Genomic DNA, 24,735 nt, shown 5'->3' on the forward strand with positions numbered 1-24,735 from the left:
ACCCCAGTTTTATTTTAGACTATTCCACATGGTTGCCCTCTGCCGGGTCTGTCAATGCCTACCCCATATGCCAGCCTATAAATAGGCATAGAGTCTATACCGAAAGTGGAGAGAGAACGAAGAATGCAGCATCTGGATCTGGCTGTGCATAGGTCGGGAGTGTTGGCTATGCGACGACGTCGCCACCCCGACGAGCTTGAGCAAGGCGAGGATGAGGAGATGGCGGCGGAGGCGGAGGAGTGGCAGATTGGCGGGCACTTGCAGCGCCACAGACTGATGGCGTTGTGTGTCGCACTGTTTCCACTAATAATAATGATTGTGCTCTTACTTGGATTATTGTTGGCCTCGCGCCAGTGAGCCGCGGCGCGGCAACCGAAGGTGCTCCGTGCTAGACCCTTGCAGCAGCTCCACTTCTTGCCGGACCAGAGACCAGGATGATACCGATACGACTTGGGCGTGTTGCTGTCCTCGCAAACTGAAACATGAAGAAGCAGAAAGAGTTCGACAACAATAAAAACAAATATATATATCTCGTATATATCTGCAAAGAAAAAGATTCGACCCACACACAGCTGACTCTGCAGATTTGGGTTAAGCATTGTTGTGGCTCTGGCCTGGATGACTCCAAGGCTCCGATGGCCACGTTGATGTTGGCTTATCGTGCTGCAGCGATTGGCAGCTGCTGCATCTGCAGCGCTTTTATTCTTAGCAGCCTGTACCCTTTACGAAAATATTTGCAAAGGGGTCTATTAGCACAATGCCTAAGCATGTAACAGGCGGTAAGAAGGAACATCTAGCTGGACTCGTCATGAAATGTAATGGCTAGAGAGTACATTATGTACAAGTAGCATATTATCGATAACTCATGTATATCGATAAACAGTTATCGTTTTTGGGCAAATCTCAGAGTAAAAAGTGAGAACTAGCGGAGTTGATCATGATGTATATAAGCTAGCGACTTGATATGATGTTCTCGTTGTGTTATCGATAAATCTCCAATTTGACACAAATCGATATGTGTATATCGGTTTACAGTTGTCGTTATTTATATATATTAAGACGTTCATAGATGCAGACTACGTCAGTTTTTCAATAGTTGTCTTAAAATCGATATATATCGATATACAGCGTGTTGTTTTTTGAGCATATCGTGAAGAATAAGATAAATAATCCATATACATATATTGATGCTGCAGTCTGGTTTTTTTGAGCATAGCTCCGAGAATAAAGGTGCTAGAGCACACAATTTTGTATCTATACAAAGAATATCTATATGCTTACGTCTATATACCAACATATTTGGTACATATACAAATTTAAATAGAAGTCGGAAGTTTCGTATAGATCGGACTATGAACACAGAGCTTATTTAAAATTCTGGGAAAGAGCTGGGTAGAGGGTATCTCCTAGTCGTACACTTGAGCTTTGTTAAACTGTTTTTTTTTTTTTTTTGGGTCATCATTCAATTCGCGCGTCTGTTGGTGCTGTCGATGTCGAAGCTTACCTTGTCGTATGGCGCGTATCCACTCGCTGCGCTCCTTCTCGCTGTTGGCTATCACGTAGAGCGTGTACTGCGGCACCGCTCTGCCCACCAGTTGCCCCTCGCCCAGTTGCTGTTGGTCCGCCGTCTGCTGCGGCTGCTGTGCGGCTGTCGTCTCGCAGTAGCCCACTTGAAACGGGTAACCCTGGTAATTGGTCGGGCAATGCGTTAATGTTAATGTTAATCTTAATCAAAATCATTTTACGGTCTACTCACATCCGGCGCAAAGGGATCGCCGCCCTCGCCGTTAACAGTCGCCTCCTCCACGAGGCGAACGCCTTTCAGATTTATTCGGCCCCGTTCGCGGCGTCGCTGCAAGGAATAAAGAGAGCGAGAGATTCGATTAAGTTTATATTTGAATGTTTTAGAGAATACTATTTATGGGCTGCAGACTTTTAGGTGACGAATCGGTTAAGGTACTCATTTGAAACGGTTATGTTGCAATGTTAATACTGCTTTGATGGAAAAAGGTAATGGGACGAATCGGTTAAGGGATTATGTTGAGATTATGGCAGGAGTCGGTTATGGGGTGAACCGGTTATGGAAGAAGTCTGCGAAACGAACAGTTTAGAAGCGAAACGGTTAAGAGTTCCGATATTAAATAAAGCGGTTATAAGTTTGTAAAAAGTAACCAATTAAGAGGCAAACCGAGGCAGAGGAACCATCTAAGCCGGCTGGAAATAATAGGATTATAGGGCGAAAGAGTTAACCGATTGGGTAGCGAAACGGTTAGAAAACATTTCGGCTATGATTTGAGGTGCAAACCCGGCTATAAGACTAATCGGTTAAGAGTGGAATCCCTTATGGAATAGAGCAGTTGAAAAGGGAATAGGTTCTCGGACTAACCGGCTATAAAGTGAAACGGTTTTGTGACCGGTTAAAGCACGAAACGGTTATAAGCGAAGCAATCGGACTTAAAGTCGAATCAGTTATGGGACAAGCCGATGGCAAATCTGACTCTGAATTAAACTAAGCAGAACGTTAGTCTTATATATGTGTTGAGGCGGTTATAAGTTATAGAAAACTACGTACTACTATTGGGAATAAAAGGAATCGGTTAATCCTAAAATAACTAATTGATCGTGTTCTGCTTGTACCTAAGCGAAATATTCGTTAAGCAATTGTGTGACATTTCTGAAATACCAAACCCTTGAAGCCCCATCAAAGGCATTTAAGTGGGCGTAACAACCCCGAAATGATGTTAAGATTTTATCGATTTAGGCAGCCAAAAACGAGTAAGGAAAAGACCCTTATGAAGTGCACGCCCTGCCAGAAAACATGCAACTGGTTTTCGAGGCAACGTTTAATAAAGTGCCACTAAAAAATTCGTCAGCTCTTTTTTGCTGCTCTTGTTCTTGCTCTTGTTGTTGTTCTTGGCCTGGCATTCCACTTGGCGGCACTTAAGTGACGTCCTGGCTGGTCCTTGCGACTGCAGCTGAGGGTAATTTTTGCACGTGTGCCGTGAGCAGGCGTGGACGTGAGGGAACGGGGTTAACTGACTACCGCAATTGTGCTGCATGCGCAATTAAGCCAACATAATTGGCCTAATTGACTTGACAGGGCCTAAAAGTGCGCGAGAGGAAGCACCAAGAAATGGCTTTGCTTTTTCTTGCTACTCTGCTCATTTTCTCATTTTCATTTTCTTTTCATTTCATTTTTTTTTTTGGCTGATTAGTTGTGATAAATCGTAAGCGAACACACGCAGCGTGGCGTCATCGAGTGAAAACCGAGAGATAAGCACGTCGTCTCAGTGTCGCTTAACCCGCTTCTGGCTTATCGCAACTGAGAGAAATAAGAAGAAGAAAAAAAGAACCTACAAAAACCAAGCAAGACTTTGTGTAGCCAAAGTTTCAATACCCTTTGCAGACCAAAACTCTATATCGGAGCGATTGTTTCTATGTTTTGGTAGTATATGAAATAGTAGTAGATGATGTAGTACTATATGATATAGAGATATATGATATGGTGGTATATAATATAGTAGTATACGATATGGTAGTATATGATATAGTAGTATATCGTATAGTACTATATGATTTAGTAGTATATGATTTAGTAGTATATGATATAGTAGTATATGATATAGCAGTATATAAAATAGTAGTATACGATATAATAGTCCGATCTTGAGAAGATTTTGCAGCTATGTAGAATCTAATGTAAAGCTTTTTCATGTCAAAGTTGTTTAAGATATTGTGAACAGCAAAAGACTTTATTTTCGACCGATTATCCCAATGACAGCCATATGATATAGTGGGTCGATCCCTCCGATTCCTAAGTATATATGTACGTGCTGCAGCCTAAAGGAATCGTAGTACGAAGTTGCGCTGTGATAGCTTTGCTGGGAGCAAAGTTCACATAGGTAAGGGCTTCTATTTATTCAAATAACTCGAGTGAAAACATGCTTTATAGCAAAATTATAATGCCCGCCGCAAGGGTATCAACAAAAGTGAAGCAACAATATAAAAGAAAAATAAACATAAGCAAAAGGCAGCAGCGACAAAGTTGACACAAAGACCTCAAATAAACAAGCAGCGATTTCAAAAACTAAAAAAAAAAAAAACAAAGAAAATAAACCAAGAAACACTTAAGAGAAAAACAGGCCAGAGGCAGCGAGGCAGCACTTGGGGTCAGTGGGAGGGCAGAAACACAGCAAAATAATGAAGAAGAAACAAAAAATTGAACTTCCTTTTCAGCTTTTTTCTCCAGAACTTTTACCAGTCTCGGGTTGATAAAACAAAAACAAATAAACACAACAAAATTCTACAAAAATACATAAAAAATAGTATTTGGGTTAAGTCACAAGCAAAGTCGCGGCAGGGGGAGGTTCCAGCGAAAAGCGAAAGAATTGAAATGAAAATTTCTCAAGTAGCGTACAAAATCAACTTGACAGCCAATTGAAACTGAAATTGGAAATGGAAATTGAAATGGAAAATGAAATTGAAACGCACTTGAGGCATGCGTGCATTCAATTGCCGCTAATTTGAGAACAGATTAAGTGAACGGAAGAGAATGTTCTCCATAATAATCAACATCTGGCATGATCAAGATAATTGATGATGATGAGTTGAGAATCAAAAAGTTGTGCTGACAATAGAAAAATAGTATACAATGAACATGAGTGAAAATAATATGAAATAAACTGTAAAAGGAAAGTGAATCTGCAAAGAAAAAGTTAATTCTTCTAGAAATTGATTAACTTGGAGTTAAGACTAGTTGGGAATTACAAGGTTTAAGTTTAAATACTTTCAAGTAGCGGTTGTCTAGCCATAGATAAGTAATATATAATGAACATGAGATGAAAATAATATAAAACATATTAAAAGGAAAGTGAATCAGCAAGAAAAGTAAATGCATCCTTTTAGAAATCAAATAAGTCAAGACTAGTTGGGAATTGCAAGGGTTAATAGATTAAGGTATCTGTAGTCTAGCAAAAGAAAAGGAATGTTGACCATGAGTGAAAAGTATAAAGTGAAAAAGAAAGTCAATCATTAACGAAAGTATATATTCCTTAGGGAATTGATTGGCTTTTGAGTTAAGACTAGTTGGGAATTACAAGGTTAGATAGGTCAGAAAATAAGTAAATTATTATTGGAATTGATTAACTTGGAATTAAAACTAGTTGGAAATTACAAGCTTTTGTTGGTCAGCTGGAAATATTATGCCAAATACTTCCCAATAAATGTAATTGGTCTGATTTTAAGGGCCTTTCATAGACGAACACTCCAAAGACATATCTTTAATCCTAGATAGCAATTAAAGCTAGCCAAGCTTCAAAGGGTTGCCACAGAGTTCAGATTTCTATGTTCCTTGTGAATGAATGAAATTCGCAATGAGTGGGCGTAGCAGAGCGAAAGAGAGAGAGAGAGAGACTGAAGAGAATGAAACCAAAGAAGAGTCACAATTGGAGCGGCAAACAACCGGCGGCTGTCGAGGCGAACAGCCGGTCGCCCGACCCGGTCGAGCCGTCAGTCTGGCAACATCGTCAAAACCCTTTGACGCTTCCTGCACGTCAGGGCTGCCATGTTGTGCCACTTTCCAGTGAATAGCGCATAAAGTAAAAACTTTGAAAATTACAAAAAAACAAAAAACAAAAAAGCTGGCAACTAGCAATTGAAATGGAAATGAAAGATGCGAATGAATGAAAATTTATGGCCAAGTTGTGTGTGCGTTGTCTGTTGTGTGTGTGGCATACTAGTTGAGAATCATGGCAAAACTTTGCGGGTTCAATGAACTAGCAATATGTGTATGTGCGTGTGTGTGCGTGTTGTTGCAACAAATTGGCAAACGCGACATGTGGCACTAATAAACGGCAAACGAGTGGGTTGCAACCGCAGGCACGCAGTCCCATAAAATCAGCAGCTGTTTGTGATTTACATGTGAAGAGGAGACAGCAATCAAGCAGCGCTAGAGGAAGAGAGTGCGCAGAGAGATGGGCGGCGAGGGTGTTGGAAGGCGGTTTACTAAACTCAAGACCTTTGCAACTAATTTTTGGGCAGACTCTCTGGAAATCGAAATCGAAAGGCAGCTTCAAAAAAGTGAAAGTCAATTAATGCAACATTAATCAAAAAGTGCCATTAAATGCAGCCGGTTTGGAACCTTTAAAGGCGGCCCAGAAAGGGGCGTTCCATCTGTTGAGCCACTAAAATAAGTGTTGAACAATAACCATTAGAACTAGCCACAGGCTGTGGCCAGTGTTGAAGAGGCTGCCGCTATTGAACAGGCGTTGCCATGTTAAAAAAAATGACAAAATGTTCATTTGGAAATATTAAAAGATAATTAGAAGAAGCAGAAGTGTTCTAGGCAAGCGTGCGAGACCTGAAGATACCCTGTAATCAGCTACATAATCTTCTGCAGCTTCCTTCTTTTGCTCCAATAGTTTAAGAAGAAAACTTTCTCAAAGAACTAGCATTTTTATAGTCCGATTTATATAATATTTCCAGCACATCAAGATGCATATAGTCAATATAAAAGACTTTACATCTCGATATATCTACTACGACTACATATCAAATTCGTGGTCCACAGATACTTTTGCGCAGCATAAGATACATTTTTAATGCATTTAAATCTTGTCGCAAGTTTAAAAGAGGTCAGAACTGAATAATTCGTTAGAAGTCAGAGCTCAGCACAAACTTCTTCTTGTTGAATGGTGTAAAGTTGTGCTGCAATTTCCGTGAACACAAAAGAAAAGAGATGAAAATAAAAGAAATGCAAAAAAAAAAAAAGAGTAACACAATATGCGAAAGGACAACAAAACAGTTTGAAACACGAAACGTTGTCCAAAAGGGGCTGGCGGAACCTTTGACGGTGCCCAGGTGAGGAAGAGCGGGGGGCGCAAACGACGGGCAAGGGAAACTGGCAAACTGCAGCTGAGACTGGAAACACCTGCGCATAATTGAATTGAAACTGTCAAAGCAAAGCGACGACAAGTGCGACAGGTAAATAGGCAATGCAGGCAACAAACGAGAATTGAGATGAGAGAGACGCATGAAAATAGCGCAAAGATGAAGAGAAAATTGCAATTAAATAAGGTAAACGACGGGCTGAGTGCATAAATATAACAAAAGGTTCTCAAGACGATATGTGGAATGTGGTATGGAAAGGGACTGAAGAGGGAAGAGGTCAAAGGATACAGAAAGTTGGAAAATGTGGCGGAAAATGAAGAAAATCGAAAAGTAATGATCAATGAGGGGTAATAAATATGGAGACTGAAATTCGGAAGAAACATCTGTATCTGTATCTGTATCTGTATCTGTATCTGTATCTGTATCTGTATCTGTATCTGTATCTGTATCTGTATCTGTATCTGTATCTGTATCTGTATCTGTATCTGTATCTGTATCTGTATCTGTATCTGTATCTGTATCTGTATCTGTATCTGTATCTGTATCTGTATCTGTATCTGTATCTGTATCTGTATCTGTATCTGTATCTGTATCTGTATCTGTATCTGTATCTGTATCTGTATCTGTATCTGTATCTGTATCTGTATCTGTATCTGTATCTGTATCTGTATCTGTATCTGTATCTGTATCTGTATCTGTATCTGTATCTGTATCTGTATCTGTATCTGTATCTGTATCTGTATCTGTATCTGTATCTGTATCTGTATCTGTATCTGTATCTGTATCTGTATCTGTATCTGTATCTGTATCTGTATCTGTATCTGTATCTGTATCTGTATCTGTATCTGTATCTGTATCTGTATCTGTATCTGTATCTGTATCTGTATCTGTATCTGTATCTGTATCTGTATCTGTATCTGTATCTGTATCTGTATCTGTATCTGTATCTGTATCTGTATCTGTATCTGTATCTGTATCTGTATCTGTATCTGTATCTGTATCTGTATCTGTATCTGTATCTGTATCTGTATCTGTATCTGTATCTGTATCTGTATCTGTAACTGGTGAAAAAACAAAATACGAAAAGTGTTGACCAAACAACAATTAGAGCCCGGCATATTTTCATATTTGTCAATTTCAGAGTTTTATCAACACACTTAAATGCGCTTAGACTTTTGTGTTTAATTAATATTTTCTGAATGACACATTTAATGCTTGAGAAAAGTAAATAATATCTCAAAGAACCTCCCACGCCCGGGACATGTTCACTAATGTGCAGCTAATGAGGCAATTCAGCACTGTGCAGACATATCAAACAACTTTAGCATTTAGCTCGATACACTACCTCCCTCTCCCCCTTGCCCTACAATCTACTCTTCACTCTTCTTGAGCCTTGTTCAAGTGTGGAACGCTCCGAGTGCAACCTTTCAATGTTGATTAATGGAAACACAAACGGCACTGTTGCATGTGTTGCATGTGTTTTCAGGCAGCATGTTGCATGTTCAAATGCCATCGACTTTGAGCTGCGTAACGAATTTGATGACTGCCACATAAAAGCCGTCCCAGGCCCCGCCGAACCCACAATGCCAGCCCGATTGATCCCCGCGAATGACAATGGGCAACGAGAACTTGAAATAGGCAACGACGTCTCCAATGATTGATAATGCGCCCCCGGGTGTCTCCCTCCCTCCCTCCCTCATTCCCTCCCTCTCTCTCTGACACGCCGACTCTGACCACATGCAGCGGGCAGGCTGATTGAAAAATTGTCTCATATAAATTATAACTGTAATAAAAATACAAAAAATACGTCCAGCTGCCAGGCCTAAATGAAGCATGTACTTCAGAAACAAGCTACAGATACATTTGGGGAAGCACAAGATACTCGAAATGTATCTAATAGCATTTCAATTTCACGGCTCGATGGCAACTGAAATGGAACTGGACTTAGTAAATTGGGCAAAGGGTGTGGGCAATGAGTAGCGGTAGTCCCTAGACAGAAAAAACGAATAAGGAATTTCACAGTTATCGATATCGATATAAATTGATTACATTAAGAGCGAACGTAAGTTTGAGAGGCAATAAAAAGTATCTATTATTTGGTTGGCAGAAATAAAGAAGCAGAAACGATAAATAACGATAGAAACTTTTCGATAATAAGTGTTATCTGAAGTGATGTAAAGATAATCCGATCAAAATTAAATGTTACACAATAAATTGAGAGCTAACAAGATGTAAAGCCGGAAAATTTGATAAAAAATTCTTCAAGAGTTTAACAAAACAGGATTTGCTTAAATACTCAGATACTATTAAGTATCGATTTCCAACGTGTTTTACATTTTTTCTGCATGCTAATTTGGATTTGAATTTAAGTATTTCAATCGCCTTTCAGCCTTGGTTAGGCTGTTAACACACAGGGTATCTTGCAGTTGCGCAGTTTTGCGTCAAACGCGCTTACTTTCAAGTTTCTCACATGTGTAAAAATGCAGATACCGACAACAAAAGACTGGCCACAAAATTTAGATGCATTTTTCCAATGAAAATGCAACTGGAAAAACACATTTGTTCATATGCATAATTTGTGTTGTGTTGAGTTCGGTGTTGGCTTGGTTCGGGTTGGGTTGTGCTAGGTTGGGTTGATTTGTGTGTTGGATATGGTATTTCTCACATCAAAGGACATGCTTGGCTGCCTTGAGAGAACTCGCCAGTTCTCAATGTAATTAATTTGGCGTTGAAAACATTTCGAAAAGTATCTTATGAATGCGTCGCTAGCTGCGCTGCCGAGCTGCTGAGTCATGTTCCTTGTCTGTGCTTCTTCCTGTCTCTCTCTTTGTGTCTGTGTCTGTTTCTGCGTATATCTACTGTATCTAGTATGAAGGCCGCTTGATGACTTCCTTTTGCCAGTCTTTTGAGCAAATTTGCATTATATTTGATATGTGTGTGTTTTGTGTTTTGTTGAAAGCCTACGCTATAATTTTGCTGCTCCTGGGAAAGGCCGTCCAAGCATGAACTGCGATTTCACTGGAATTTTCGGATATGCTTGCCCCCGCCTAACGATCAAGTGATCTATCAACATCATCATTATCATGATCATCATCATGATTTTCCACTCTGGGAAAACAAAAGCGCGCGTGTTGGCGATCAAATTAACGATAAGAAATGCCTCTTAAAAAAAATATATAAAAAAATCAAAATAAAACCGTGTTCACAAACTCAATAATTAAATTTATAAAAACTGAAGACAACAGACGAAAAAAATAGTCAAGCTATAAAAATTATGTTCACTTTACGGTAGATTAGATACCCTATAAATGTTCACAGCAATTGTTTGGTATCATATCATGCAATAAACAAGTTCCTAGGAAAACTATATGATATAGTTCGACAAATTCCTATGAGATCTACCTATGTCAAAGCTAATACAGTAGTCGCTCAGTAAATGCAACACGCCAGAAAAAGAAACTCCTTAAATATTAAAATCAGTATTTATCTATTGGAAAAATTCAAATGCATTTCCCATATAAATATTTAACTGTTTGTAAAAAAAATAAAAAAATATAAAAAAAAAAACTAGAAAAAAATTGGCTCGCCCGAACAGGGACTTGAACCCTGGACCCTTGGATTAAAAGTCCAATGCTCTACCGACTGAGCTATCCGGGCACATGCATTTTTGATGCTATCATACATAGTTCTTATTCGGAAAGTGTAAGCTTTGTTTTTTCATATTGAAAAGTTTGAAATGGAAACTTTTCAAAAACCCCATGGAATTGTTCTATGAAACTAATGATACCATAAAAATTAGTTTATGCTATGTTAAAAGTAGACGTTACAAACTATGTGATAAATTATGAATACCCTTTGCAAGGGGATAACAATAATAATAATAATGGGAAAAATAGTAAATCGAAGTCAAAGATGCGCCGCAGATAACATCAAACACACACACACACACACAGGCACAGCTGATCAATCAGCACATAAAGGTGTGCTATGTAATCCCCCCCCCCCCCCCCCTCCCACCATCCAGCAACCTGCCCCCCTGCCTACTGCCCAATCGCCTGCAACACAAGCTGTCGTATAATTATGAAAATCGTGACTTGAACGCTTAAAAAGCGCTTAAAACGTATTAAACAAACATATGGAAAACTTGTGTAAAGGCCGGAAAATGACAAAGAGCCCAAAAGTGAGGAGAAGCGGGCGAGGTTAGAGTTGGAGTTGGAGGAGCTGTAGAAGCAGGCATAATTGAAAGGTAAATGGTCTGGTAAGAGGGGTTGGGCAAGGGCTGGAGATTATAAATGCGCAGAGGAAATTGTCAGTCATAAGGTCAAAGGCAAAGGCTGCAACAGAAATGCCCGAATACCAATTTCTAGCCCGCACATTATAACAAGCGTAAGAGAGAGAGAGAAAGAGAAGGGAGAGAGCAAGAGAGAGGGAGAGTGGGTCTCCTCTTGACAGCTGTGGAAAAAACCCCTACGCACGGGCATTTCAGTTTTTACCGCTTCGGTTGGCTGTTTAAATACTTGCATATTGAAGACCCCTACTAGAAGAAGAAGAAGCAGCAGCAGCAGCAGCAGCTGTGGAAACCTCGCGCGCTGCTTTTGTCTATTTCTGAAGCAATTTGTGTTTATTTTTATGTTTTGATAAATGCATTTCATGCGCTGCGCCGAGGAGGTCGTTCACTGGATATATATCTATATATATATATATCTATAGGCATTCCTTGGCAGAGCTGGGGCCATAAAATTAAGTACATTGGTCGCACGAAAATTGCATAAATTACAGGAATTTAAGTACTCCATTGTCCAGTAATTAAAATTGTCATTTTCAATGGAAGTCTTGAAGCTAATTCCTTTTTTTTTTTGGCAACTATATAAGATCTTGATAAAACCCCACAAATGATTTGGCATATTTAGATAATACTGCAGGAATTATCTAACAAATATATATATATACCTACTCACATTAGTGTTAATGTATTTCTTAAGTTTAAAAATAGTTAATATATAGAAAATAATTAGGAATATTATGTTTACATATATAATCACCTGCAGTTATGACTTTCAAAAATGATAATTGTTCGGCAATAATCTGCGTAATTTTCATTAGATAATTAAATAAAACTTTTAGTTAAATAAATTGATAAGGTCTACAATAATTGTGCGCAAAACTATTATATAGGGGTTCTACTTTAAACGCCCGAGAATGTCCGACATTCCGAAAGTGTCCAGTATCCGTATCATAAGCCACCTGAGAGTTACCTGTACAGCTAAATATATTTATATTTTCATTTATTCCACACATTTTGGTCATATTCTAATCAGAAAGAAGTAGCGCAATTATACTAAAATACAAAAACAATGCATATTTAGTTCGCTAAGGAGAAATATCGCATGCGAGAAGCATTTAGCTTAGAATGTGTCACCAACGAGCGCAGCAACAAACAACTAATTCACCAATTCGCTTTGTTTTTCTATTTTTATGCCGCCTGCACATGGCATTCATGTGTGCGCAAGAGCAGGACAGCAACAACAACAAACGCACACACACACACGTAAATACTGAGAACAGCCTCGTCGCGCTGAGAGCGAAGTGCGCTCTTTTGGTCTACTCTTAAGCAGTCACAGCGCCTCGTTTTGCAAGTGCCCGGGTAGCTCAGTCGGTAGAGCATTGGACTTTTAATCCAAGGGTCCAGGGTTCAAGTCCCTGCTCGGGCGAGGCCAAATTTTTTGTTTTAGTTTTTATTTCAATATTTTTTTTTTATTTATAATATATTTGGTTTTGTGTGTGTGGGAAAATGCCTGCGGGCTGGAATTTCATTCATAAAATAAATGCACGCAACATGCTCGCAATTAGCACAGGAAGAGGGCGGCCCCCGCCAGCCAGTAGAGCACACACACGAGCAACGCCTGCGGCAGCGACTGAACTTGTCTGCGGCGCGCAGCCTATGTGCATGTCCATGTCCTACAATATGGTCACGGCCCAAGCAGCAGCAGCAGAAGCGCAGCCTGAGCAATTCCTGAGCGATGAGTGCGCAACGCCCCCAAAAACAGAAACCGATGTGCCCCAACCTGTGGCAAGACTCTTGGAGCAACTGTTAAGCTAACCGGATATGGGGCGGATGCCAAAGCGATTGAATCATTCACTTATCGGCGGCAACATGTTGTGGTCCCAGTGTGGCCTATGCACCGCAGGAGTTGCAATTTATACGATATATGCATGACAGATTCAACGGAATTTGTGATTTGGTGAAATTTTTATACAAGTCGGAAATTAGTCAAGCCGAGACGGGGATCATTTATCATCACGCCTGTCTGGACAATTGTTGGTCTGTTTTTACAGTTACACATTTAACAGGAAATTTTTGCAACGAAAGTGATGTTAATGCACAGTGGAAATATTGAATATATGATTTGAACATTTTAACTAGTCAAGTTTTTGTATAAATATTCAAGATCTGGGCTGGAAGAGTTTTGCTATATATTTAGAATATTCTTCTAAAAGATCTAAGCTCTGTTAGAAAAAGTTAGAAACTTTTATTGAGTAATTAACAAAATGTTTCATCTTGTTAAGAATTCAAACTTCTATATGTTCTATCTATCTATCAAATTCGATATAATACTATTCAGGACTTTTGCGACATCTGCTGCTTTGCAAAGCTTCAACTAGTTCATAGCTTAAACTAGTTGCGAATTACAGCAAGTCCAGCAATTTATCTTAGCATTTCTTTCAACAAAATCAACAATTTGTGCCATTGTGCAACGAACGGCCTTTGCGGTGGGCTAGTGCGACCCATAGTACGCTGGAAATTCTGAGTTTGAGTCATGAACTTAAATCCCTGTCCGGGCCATAAAGTACATAACAAGAAAAAAAGCAGCTAACAAGTTGTGACGGCGGCTGCTGAAGAAGATGTTGTTCTCGTTTTGTATTTAATTTTCATTTTTTGTTTTTTCTGTCTTCTAAGATGACTCACGCGCCGCGAGTCGCGATAAGATCAATCATCAGGCCAAAGCAAACGGGCCAGAAAAAAAAAAATGAAAAGAAGAAAAAAATACAAATCTTGTAGCGCTGCGGTTTTGACCATCCGTGATAACATTTTGGAATACGAAAGTAGACAAGTTTAGGAACCGCGTCGCGTTGTGTCTTTGTGTGTGTGTGTGTGTTGTGTGTGTGCTTGGGAACCGGCTTTGATTTCTAATTATTGGGTTTGGTTCAGTTTTGTTACGGCGCGTGAGCTTCACATTAACGGCCAAAACAGCAGCGGAAATAGCCGAAGCGATAAACTCAATAAACAACAAAATAAAGGCGAAAATCTCGATTTCAATAGAAAGGCGTTTTATATATTTAAACATAATTCCAATTAAACGTTTCTTTATGAACGGACCTAAACTGTGCCCAAATGAACACTTGCCGCAGCGTAGGCGGCCGCCTGTGCTCTGATTGGACTCTTTTGTCTGGGACGAGTTTCTGTACAAGCAGCTCTTGAGTTTTTTGCTGCAATATGCAATAACTCAGCTGTCCCAGCTCGTCCACGTCCTGCTGCTGCTGCTCAGCCTACGACAAACAAAAGGCTCCGACAGCAGCACTGAGGGGGCAGACAGGTAGCTGGGCACAGATTATTTCACAGGCGCAATAATGAACTAGTACACAGCACAAAAAATGGTGCTTAAAGTGTAAAAACATTTTGCTATGCTGTGCAATATGTCTAGTGATTTTTCGTACCCAATTCGGGAATTAAATTTGACACCATTCGGCATAAAAGTTCAAAAAATATTTTCAAACTAAACGGAATTGCTTTAGAACATTTTGAAAACAAATTTAAAATTTTTTATCAAAAGAAAAAAGTTTAAAACATCAACAAGCTTTGAATAGTTGTTCCGGGCTCGAACCTGGGGACGCTCGCATGCCATTTCGTCCTTTTTTGGCGCTAGCTTATTTTATTCTTGTTTTTTTTTTTTGGATCCCCGCGGATCCGGGTTCGATTCCCAAGAAGGCAGTGCTACTTAAACCAGTTAGATTAATAGTCTTTAACTATTTTCCATATTCATAATTAATTTATATTTACAAATTATTTCAATCTTAAGCCGTGAACATTTAGATGAAAGTCAACCTTTTCTTACGGTGTGAAAATCTATGCAACCCAAACCCCAATCCCAACCCCTTTATCCGGCACAGACAAAGCGTCGTCTGAGGTGGCGGGGGGTGGGGGCCGTGGGTGTGGTTAAGGTGCTATGTCGCACAGACAAAAGCAGACGGTCGCTCGCCGGAGCTTAAGGCTACGGACGCATCGGCTTTGGCAGCTCATTAGATATAAAAAGGTGGCTCATTGAGCATGCCAGGCATGAAGACCCACCGCAAAGCGAGTGCATCGGATGGTGCCCGTGATGATGAATCATACTGGACCAGACAATAGCTATACCGTTAATAGGCAAATCATGTAGACACGCGGCTTACCAGAGACAATCCGGCTAAAGACCGCCATTGACCAACAGGTTTCCTCTCGCATGACATTCGCTTTTTTTTCGCCCAAGTGTTGTGTTACCTTTTTGATTATGATTCATAATTGTTACAAGTGTTTATTGAAGGGCTTGGCCCACTCCGAGACCAGTTCAGTCCGGCTTCAGAGGCGTGGGGGGGCGCTGCACAATTGATATGTAATGGGCATATGTAAATGGTAAAAAGTACTGACAATTAGTCAGCAAAGCAGCAGCTGCCAGTGTAGCAAAAATATAAGTACATTTGCTCAAGTAGTGTGTGCCTGACTAGGATATACCCTGCACCCAAACATTCTAGCCTTCCTTTGACACATACATTCGTGTGTACTTCTCTTACCAGACGAGTGTGTGTAAATCCCAAAGACCATTCATTTACCTTTACAAATGCTTTTTCTCACAATTTCAGTGGGAATTATATGATACACGAAAGTTCACATTCCAAAATTTGTAGTCTTTAACTCTTGTAAGTTGCGGGATATGGGAGAAAAATAAAATTTCGTTATCGATTTTTATCGAGTTCGCGCCAAAGTAACAAATTATCGATATATTAAAAGAAATGCAAGTTCCTTTAACCTGCGCTCCACCTTTACAAGGCCTGCCACTAGTCGAAGGTTAACTGTAATTATGCTTTAAATATGAGGAGCCAATCTACCGTAAGCAGATGCATTCCCCTTCCCCTGCCCTGCCCCTGCCCAACCGCAGACGATGTCAAGCTGCCTGTGCAACATGGCAAGCCGCAGAGCCGCAACATGTGGGCCAGGTAGACATGCTATACGCTCGTTTGGGCCCTCTTTATAAAGGCGACATCTGTCATTGTCTCGAGCCGTTGCTAAAGCTTATCAAAAAACATTTTCGCTTTGGCGCCAATTTCACAAGAAACACGCGACTGCAGTTAAGTTGGGGAGATGTATGTACATGCATGGGTGCTGCGATTGGGACCACCCGGTTAAAGACACGAAAAAAAGAAAGAATTAAGAAAAGAAGAAATAAGAAATCCTGACGATTGAATACCCTTGAAGAAAAATGTGCTGTACACATGTTTCCTATATCTACAAATACTTTCAAACGATACTTCCCATGGCAGCTATATGATATAGTGCTTCGATCTGGCCGACATCGATATATATACGACTTGTAGCGTAAAGAAGCAGCCGTAACAAATTTGTATTGAGGTAGTCTCATTGGGAGCTGGGTTCATAAAGGTTGTTATGCTTGTCTTCTGCCATGTTTCGTGACCAATTTATAATACCCTCTCGTCAGGGTATAAAAAGCTTTAGCTGGTCCGCTAATTTGTCAGCATTGGCTGACCGGGGTATGGGGAACTGCTGGCCTGTAATTCTACGAAATCGGCTTTGGGCCATTTGGGGCCAAAGAGGTGTCAATGCGCGAAGAATTCGAATGCATTTGATGAGTAATAAGCCGTGCAACAGAGGCAGAGATTCATTTTCAGTTTCAGGTCCCATGAAATAAAGTGAAATGCGAGGTGATAAATTTGAATGGCTAATTGAAAATGCCGCACAATTATGGAGATTGATCAGCGCGGACGCGCGAGTTCCCACCAATTCCAACACTCAATTCACTTTTTCTTCTTCTTCAACTACTTCTTCGACTTGGGCTTCAGCTTCATCTTCTTCAGTCATAAAACCCGAAAGTGCCATAAAAACATCTTTGCCAATACCAAATGGCTACCGAACAGAATGGCAGCCCACACACGGCCCAACCGTTTGGTCATGGGCCTTTTACGACACTCTACGACACGTAAATGGAGCTGCAGGGGCGAGGGGGCATGGAAGGGGGAGCAGCTGGGTTGGGGTGCTTTAACCTAAGTGTAGATGGCACCTCCATTAGCTTTGCATGCAGCACATTGGCATGAACAAGAAATATATGTGCTACCTTTTTTCTTAACAATCTTAACAGGGTATGACAACTATCGAAGGACCTTTGTCGAAGCTAACTCTAAACGCAGATTCTGATATTATCGAAACGAATTTGTGATAATTTGTAGTTAATATTAACTTAATCGGTGCTGATATAACTTTAAGTTTCTTCAAAACAACTTTGTTTGATAATAAAGATAAATACACATTCCATAGAAGTCCTGCTTGACTTAAAGAAAGTAATTTTCCATAATGGTCAAGAAAAACGTGCTCGAATTAAGTAACAAATCTTAAAACAAGCATTTACAGGCTTGAATTAAGCACAATATATTTAAAGCGAGCACTAACCTGCTTAAAACAAGCGTAAAATTTTCTAAAAGTAAATAACACTCCTCATTCGTTATCTTAAAATAAGAATTTTCTGCTCACTTTAAACACATTCCACTTTAACAGGGCTTTTCTTGCTTTAAACAAAAACTTATTAATTAGAAATTAGATATTTTTCATTCCATAACGTTTCATTCTGTTTTTGTGAGTGTATTCAATGTGCGTTGCTGCGGGCTTTGTTTTGCATTCCCTGGCTTAACATGCGTTACTTGGTGTCCGGCCCTTTAGGAAAATTGTTATTTACAACCTTAATCTGCGCAAGAAATGTATTAGAGAGCAGGGCAGAACGTAGCGCTACGGTTTGGACACGGCTCCGAGCATTGGGTAGGCGCAAAGTGTTTACAAACAAAAGCGCAGCCACAATTAGCATACCAGCTAGATGCGCCAGCCGTGTGGCCAAGTCGTGGGATTGCCAACTGGCCGAGGCTGCGATTCTTTTTATGACAGGTTAATGACACCCCGCCAAATGACTAAGTAGACGCTGCAGTTGTTGCAACTAAACAGAGCCGAGATGAGCTCAGTTGTGCTGAGTTGGGTTGAGTTGAGTTGTGGCTAGGTATTAATCAGCACTGGGAGCGACTGACCCCAATAGAGAGCACAACATGGCAGCAGCAGGAGCACCAGCAGGCACAGCACATCCTTCACCCAGACAAAAGGCGTATCAATCAATTAATTGAGCATTTGCCACACAAGTTCAACGAACCTCAAACCCAGCAGCAGCAGCAGCAACAACAGCAGCTGAAGCGGAAAAACGCCAACAACAACAAAAGCAGCAGCGGTAGCAGGACCAGGAGCGAAGGGTTGACAGCTGGACAATGTATGCATGACTGAATGACTGAATAAATGAATGAATGACAGCATCAGCTAGAACAGCTATCTCAGGGATGATGAAATATAAATATATATACATTTCCAGGCTTTTGGAGTATAATAAAGCTTTTGATTGTCATTATATATAAAACTGCATATCCTGACTGACTGATTGACTCGCTGACTGATTGACTGATTGACTCGCTGACTGATTGACTAAGTGAATATTGATCGATGTACAATAAAGCTTCTGATTAGCTCTTTATATAAAACTGTTTGTGACGGACTGATTGACTTACTGATTGACTGACTGACTGATTGGTGTTCGAAGTATAATAAGGCTTCCGATTAACACTGTTGGTCCCTACTGACTGATTGACTGATTGACTGACTGACTGACTGACTGACTAACTGACTGACTGACTGACTAACTGACTGACTTACTGACTGACTGACTCACTGACTGACTAACTGAATAACTGGCTGATTGATGACCGATGTATAATAAAGCTTCTGATTATCAATATATATTTGTCCTGACTGACTGAGCGACTGAATGCTGGATTGACTGACTGATTGATGATTGAAGTATAATAAGGCATAAGCTGACTGACAAAAGAGTTCTCAAATTTCAAGTAGCACCACTGGGAGTCGAGTTCACATGCAGTACATGCGGAATTTATGTAGATACTTTATAGGTTTAAAGATACTTCACAGCATATCGTCACAAAGTTAGCATAGTTCCTTTTCAGGATATTACGAGTGACAAAATGATAGAGCAGCTGTTAAGGACAAGGCGGGGCACAACTTGAAGGGCTAATCTATTTAAAGTCCTTGTTGCCCGACTAAAAACAACAACTAAACCAATTAACTGAACTAAAACTTAGGCATTGTAGGCTGCTTACCTAGGGCTCGACGTGGGGATAATCCTTTTAAGTTTTTCGGGCTCACGGGGTGCGGCAACAGCGACAACAACAACACGCGAGTTGGAGAGAGCAAGAGCGAGGCATAGAAAGAGAGAAAGAGCGAGAGAGAGAGAGAGCGAGCTGGACACGAACCGAAAAAAACACTCGCTATACTTGAACAACTTTTGGTCTTTGGGTGGGGTCCGCGTTTTCGAAGTCAATTTGATTTCCGCCTTTTTTCCAAGTTTGGAGTTGCCGCGTTTGGATATTATTTTATTTATACACAAGTATTCAAATATGTCGAATATATATATATTTGATTAGAGTTATTGGAAATGCGGCACACTAGCTACAAATATATCTATTTTCGGCTAAGGGTGGTTTTGAACTTGCCGGAAAAAAGCCGACGCCAAAATTTTCAAGGGTGGCACAAGCCGGCGCGCGTGCGATAAAAAGCGCGTACTATGCGATTAACTAAAACTATATAATATATATACTTATATATATATATATAATCTATCAAAACAAGTGCCTGATTTAAGGAAGTTTGGTTGCTTTGCTAATATTGGGGAAATGCGTTGCTGGGCAAGGCGTTTTTTTCGGCTTAACTCGTAGGAAAGATTGAGACACGTCCGCACGCGACGAGGCAACGCTAGAAACTCCAGAGTCCCGAGTCCCGAGTCCAGAGCGCACGGCCACTGAACTTCGTCAGGATAAAATATGCTGGCAGGCTGGCGTGTTTTCCAATTGGAATTCGCCAAACGGGATAACTCTACAAAAGGAAAAACAGCGCGACGGGGGGAACGGTTTGTCGTCTATCGTATTTGCCGGCACTGGAATCCAAACAGCTGCTGAGCTGCCGAGCCGAGCTGTGCCTTAGCTAGCTGCAGGGTGTGTTTGCTGCTGCCAACCACAAAGGTCCTTGGAGACTGGAAGGATACACGAGGCGGGCGGCGCGCTCGGCACATCCGCCCGATTGTCGCATTTGTTTTGAAACGAAGCGTTCGCTCGGGCAGCTGTGCTCCCATTCACACAACACGCACGCACGCAACATCCCTGCACACACACACACACACACAGGCACGCACACACGTACACGGACACACCTACCCCTTACTCCAGCTGTGCCTATCTGCAACGCAGATACCGTTAGGTGCTGCAATAACGACGCAATAAATGACGAAACCATGACAACAAGCCGAGACACCCACTTAAACATGAATAATAGCCAGTCATAGCACCCCTCCCCCGCCTCCCACCCCCTTGCAGCACCTTCTACGGCTGCCATATGCAGAACATCCCTACGGCTAGCTACAGCTGCCTTTGTCCCACAGCAGTTCAGCCGGAAAAAGAAGCTATTCTTAAGGTAAAGAAAGCCAGAGAGAGAGAGGGAAGAGAGGGAGAGTGAGTTATTAAGATAAAGAGAAAGAGAGTGGGTGAGAGATGGAGAGAGTGTTAGAGCGTGAGAGAGAGAGAGAAAGAGAGAGAGAAAAAAGAAGAGAGAGAGAGAGAGAGAGAGAAAGAGAGAAAGAGAGAGAGAGAGAGAGAGAGAGAGAGAGAGTGATATAGAGACTGAGACATAAATAATGTAAAATAGAAGTTATTTTCAAATTGTTCTTAAAGATCTGGAAATATTATAAAGTAGCTTTCTTGATATAGAAGCTAACTATAATGAGGATCAGCTGATCGACTATATACTATCCTTTGATCACAATCGCAACTTATTTAGCCACGCAATTATGAAATACCCTGCAGCGAATTTGTTTACGCCTACAACTTTGTCTCGAGGCTTTTCAACTAGAAACTGCTCCCAAAAAATGTTGATCGCAATCAGAAAATTGGCTTAAAGCTGTTCGACTACGAAATACCCTGCAAGCAAGTTTAAAACTTGACTGTATACAAGAACTGGGTTGTAACACAGGATAATAATTGATGGCAATGATGAACACATATAATTTCCGTATATTAAAGAAATTTGTTCTTTAGAGTTTTCTACTATACACTTTTCAATAGGGAATAACTTCTAAATTTAGAATTTGCTCTGTTCGAAAAGTCGTATATAGATTGTATTTGCAGCATTTTAACTTTCTCCCTTACATTCAACACATTTTCAAAGCTCAGCATGTGAATTATATAAAACTATTTTGGACAAATTCACTTTACTAAGCGGAATAAGAGTGGAAAGTGAAGATTGAATAGATATTCTTATAATTTCCAGAAGTATGCTTAGCACATTTATATTTTTAGCAAAGCCTGTCAAGAATGTTCACTCACCTCGCCATTCTCCACATCGTAGTAGCACAATGTACGCTTTGTCAGTTCGAACCAGCGATGTTTGTAGTTGACGGGCGTGAAACGCTTCTTGTTCTGGGCACGCTTCACCATGGAGCCGCTCTTGACAATATCGTACAGATGCTCCGACATTTTGTCCATTTTGGCCTGATAGGATTTGCTGCTGGAGCGCAGCGACAAGGACGACTTGATGCTGCCATGTGAGCTGCGCTGCATTTTGCTGCTCAGCATCGCGCTGCGGCGCAACAGGAAAGGGTATCTGGAAAGATGAAACAAGAGTTGTTATCGAGCCATAAAGTCATGTTAATGTTATGGCCAAAAATTGTTGGCTTACAAGAGACAACGCCTCGTCACATAAATCAGAGTCAAGCGAACACAACCTGTGGGCGTGCGAATCTCATGCCATTGACCGTGGCCAAACCGAGTAGCCGGCTAATTGTTGTGGGCGTTGCAACGCATCAGGCATCAATCAGAGAGGGGACTCGGCCTTTGACTGGGCCAGAGCAAATCGAGCGATTAAATGGCCAATTAATTAGCCAACAGACTAGGCGGAAGACAGGCAACAGGCGGTCAGCTGACCTTGACTCCGACTCCGACTCCAGAAAACCAGTTGCAGCCTCCAGAGAACTGTGCGGAGAACTGATTAAAGGATTAGCCCAGTGTAAGCTGATCATCGCTTGACCAGTTCAACAGTTGCCAGCGAAGCGTGTGCACAAACAAATGGCTCGTTGGCACCAGTTCCAATATGCAGACAAGAATAAATACGCATTCACATATACACATATACAATATAACAGTGTGATCGACGGGTCTATACCCTGTATGTAAGGCAGAAGCTTCTCTTTCAAGCATCAGAGTTTGGATCCTCTTGCAATCGATATTTATCGAATTTGATAAAGTCATGGAAGTATTCAAAAAAGGGATATACTCTTGACCTTTGAATGGCATACTAAATGCAACATGCAAAATTTGGAGTATTTATCGCTGATAATCTTCAAAAATGTCAAGGCTCGGATATCGATAAGTATTGAATTTGACAAAAAGAGAATTTATCGATAACAAAGACGGGTTTATCATATAGACAGTAAGAAGTAAGAATTCCCTTGCTCTATGATCTACATCAGTTACATATATCTTCGGCATGCCCCTTTTCACCCATCTTCAATAAGTACAGGGTATGCATATGAATATATGCATACATACATGCATATGTAGAGCTATGGAATTATCGCACTTCAACAACAAAAGCTGCATGCGGCTGCGCATGGAAATCAACAAACAAAAGCGACAAATGCACAACAACAACAACATAAACGACGGCAACAACAATAACTACAACGCCTGCGTCCCTCTCCACCCGCCTGGCCGCTCCCACTCCCTTCCCTGGTTCATGCGTGGCACTTTAATCAAGCAGAGCGTTGAGAGCGCACATTTGCCCATAAGTAACCAGCAAGAGTTATAGAGATTATTTATATAGACTGGGCAAATACCCTATAAAAGGTAATTTAGGCTTGTTTAACTTTAACTTTGGATTAAGGCATAACTCTATATTAGATTGATTCGCGATATTCAAGCTAGGAATTGAAACTTGTTATTATTATCTTGTTACTAAATTTATTTATTGGTTTTATCTTTCAATAAGATACATAAGTACATTGTTTAACAATATACTCATTGTGCTAAGTACTTACAACAAACGATGCTAGTGAAGCTTTTCAATGTTAAAAGTATCGAAAGGGTTGCCATACTTTCGGCTGACACACGCATACCCATGCAAATACTCAAATAGCCTGTATATCGTTCGTTGACCAACATTTTCGGTTTTAATTAGGATAAGTACTTACTAGCAATAATTTAAATTAACAAGATAAAAATGGGCATAGGCAAATACAAGTGCTGTTTTAACAAAATCGCAGGGTATTATAAAATAAACACCGCAAAAGGATCGCAACTGCGACTGCGACGCCGCATACATAAATCTTGGCCTGAGGCCTGGACAGGGAATGGAGACGCAGACGTCAGATGGCGACCGGGGCTGGACTTGGGATAGCAGCAGCAGCAGCAGCAGACAAAAACAGACAAGAGCCAGCGCGTTTTGGCAAAGCGGGCGTGGCCATGGCCCTGGCACAAACACACACACACACACACATACACACAGGCTAGCAGGAAAGATTTAGTCGCCGACGACAACTTTGAATTTCGCCACGCAAATGGCTGCATTTTAGTTTTCATGCGGTTTGCTTATTATTGCATTTTTTGCAAATGTTTTGGTTTTTCTGTTGATTGCCGCTATTTTTGTTTTTTTTTTTTTATTTTGTTTTAAACATTTAACGAGGGCGGCTGCGACTGCGTTGGCGTTTGACGCGCTGCGCGACCTTTGAAAGAATTTTAACGAAACGCAACCAAAACGAGTTTGCAGCTTGAAAGCAGAAAAAATCAAATGAGAAACAAAAAAAAATGAAAAGAAAACAACTCGAAGGCAAGTGAAAAAAAAACATAGTCTGATTGGCGCAAGTTCTTATTGGATCGATGGGGTATTCTTATCAGCTGCAAGCGCAACTGTAAATTCTAGTATTGGTTTTCCGTTGTATTTTTATTTTTTGCATCAGCTCGGCTCACATTTCAATGTGCTGATAAAACATAAAAACCAAACAAGAACAAAGGCAATCAAAATACTTTCAAGCTGCAATGAAATTCGAGCAGCAGGAAGAGAGAGAGGAGAGAGAGAGAGCGGGAAATAACTGTGCCAAACTTACCACAAGTGCCGTTGATTGGGCAATTGAAGCAATGACCGATCGAAGCGCGTTGAACGAAATAATAACAACAAATCACTTTCGCTTAAGCGGCGCGCACGCTCAACAAAGACGACGGCGATAACAATGAATGCGACGCGACCGGCTTTGACAGCATTTGCATACTGCTCTCCCTGAGTAGCAGGCGAAAAAATTATAAACAATTCGGAGGAGGCTCAGCTGTGCACACACACACACATACGCACACAAACATATGAGGATTTCACACACAGACACGCAACAGGCGGCGATACGATTTGCCAATTCCCGGAACAGCAAGTGCCGTTCGACGAGC

The 24,735-nt window shown here is 40.8% G+C and overlaps 1 protein-coding gene and 2 non-coding genes across 3 annotated transcripts; 1 reads left to right on the forward strand and 2 right to left on the reverse strand.

Annotated features, from left to right (window-relative positions):
• LOC115759848 (tyrosine-protein kinase Btk29A-like) lies at nt 1-22,035 on the reverse strand. The gene is made up of 5 exons (XM_030700944.1): nt 21,983-22,035; nt 21,631-21,907; nt 1,757-1,852; nt 1,505-1,685; nt 1-475 (listed from the first exon to the last, which is right to left on the reverse strand). Exons 2-5 carry the CDS (start codon nt 21,877-21,879, stop codon nt 15-17), a joined length of 987 nt encoding a protein of 328 aa, XP_030556804.1. The 5' UTR covers nt 21,880-21,907; nt 21,983-22,035; the 3' UTR covers nt 1-14.
• On the reverse strand, nt 10,473-10,545 carry Trnak-uuu. Its single transcript has one exon. It is a non-coding gene; the product is annotated as a tRNA-Lys (tRNA).
• Trnak-uuu lies at nt 12,527-12,599 on the forward strand. The gene has a single exon. It is a non-coding gene; the product is annotated as a tRNA-Lys (tRNA).
• Nucleotides 22,036-24,735: the final 2,700 nt, after the last annotated feature.

The sequence above is a fragment of the Drosophila novamexicana genome, unplaced genomic scaffold (genome assembly GCF_003285875.2).
Source record: "Drosophila novamexicana strain 15010-1031.04,08,12 unplaced genomic scaffold, DnovRS2.1 tig00000387-arrow-pilon, whole genome shotgun sequence".
In the NCBI taxonomy this organism is placed as follows: domain Eukaryota; kingdom Metazoa; phylum Arthropoda; class Insecta; order Diptera; family Drosophilidae; genus Drosophila; species Drosophila novamexicana.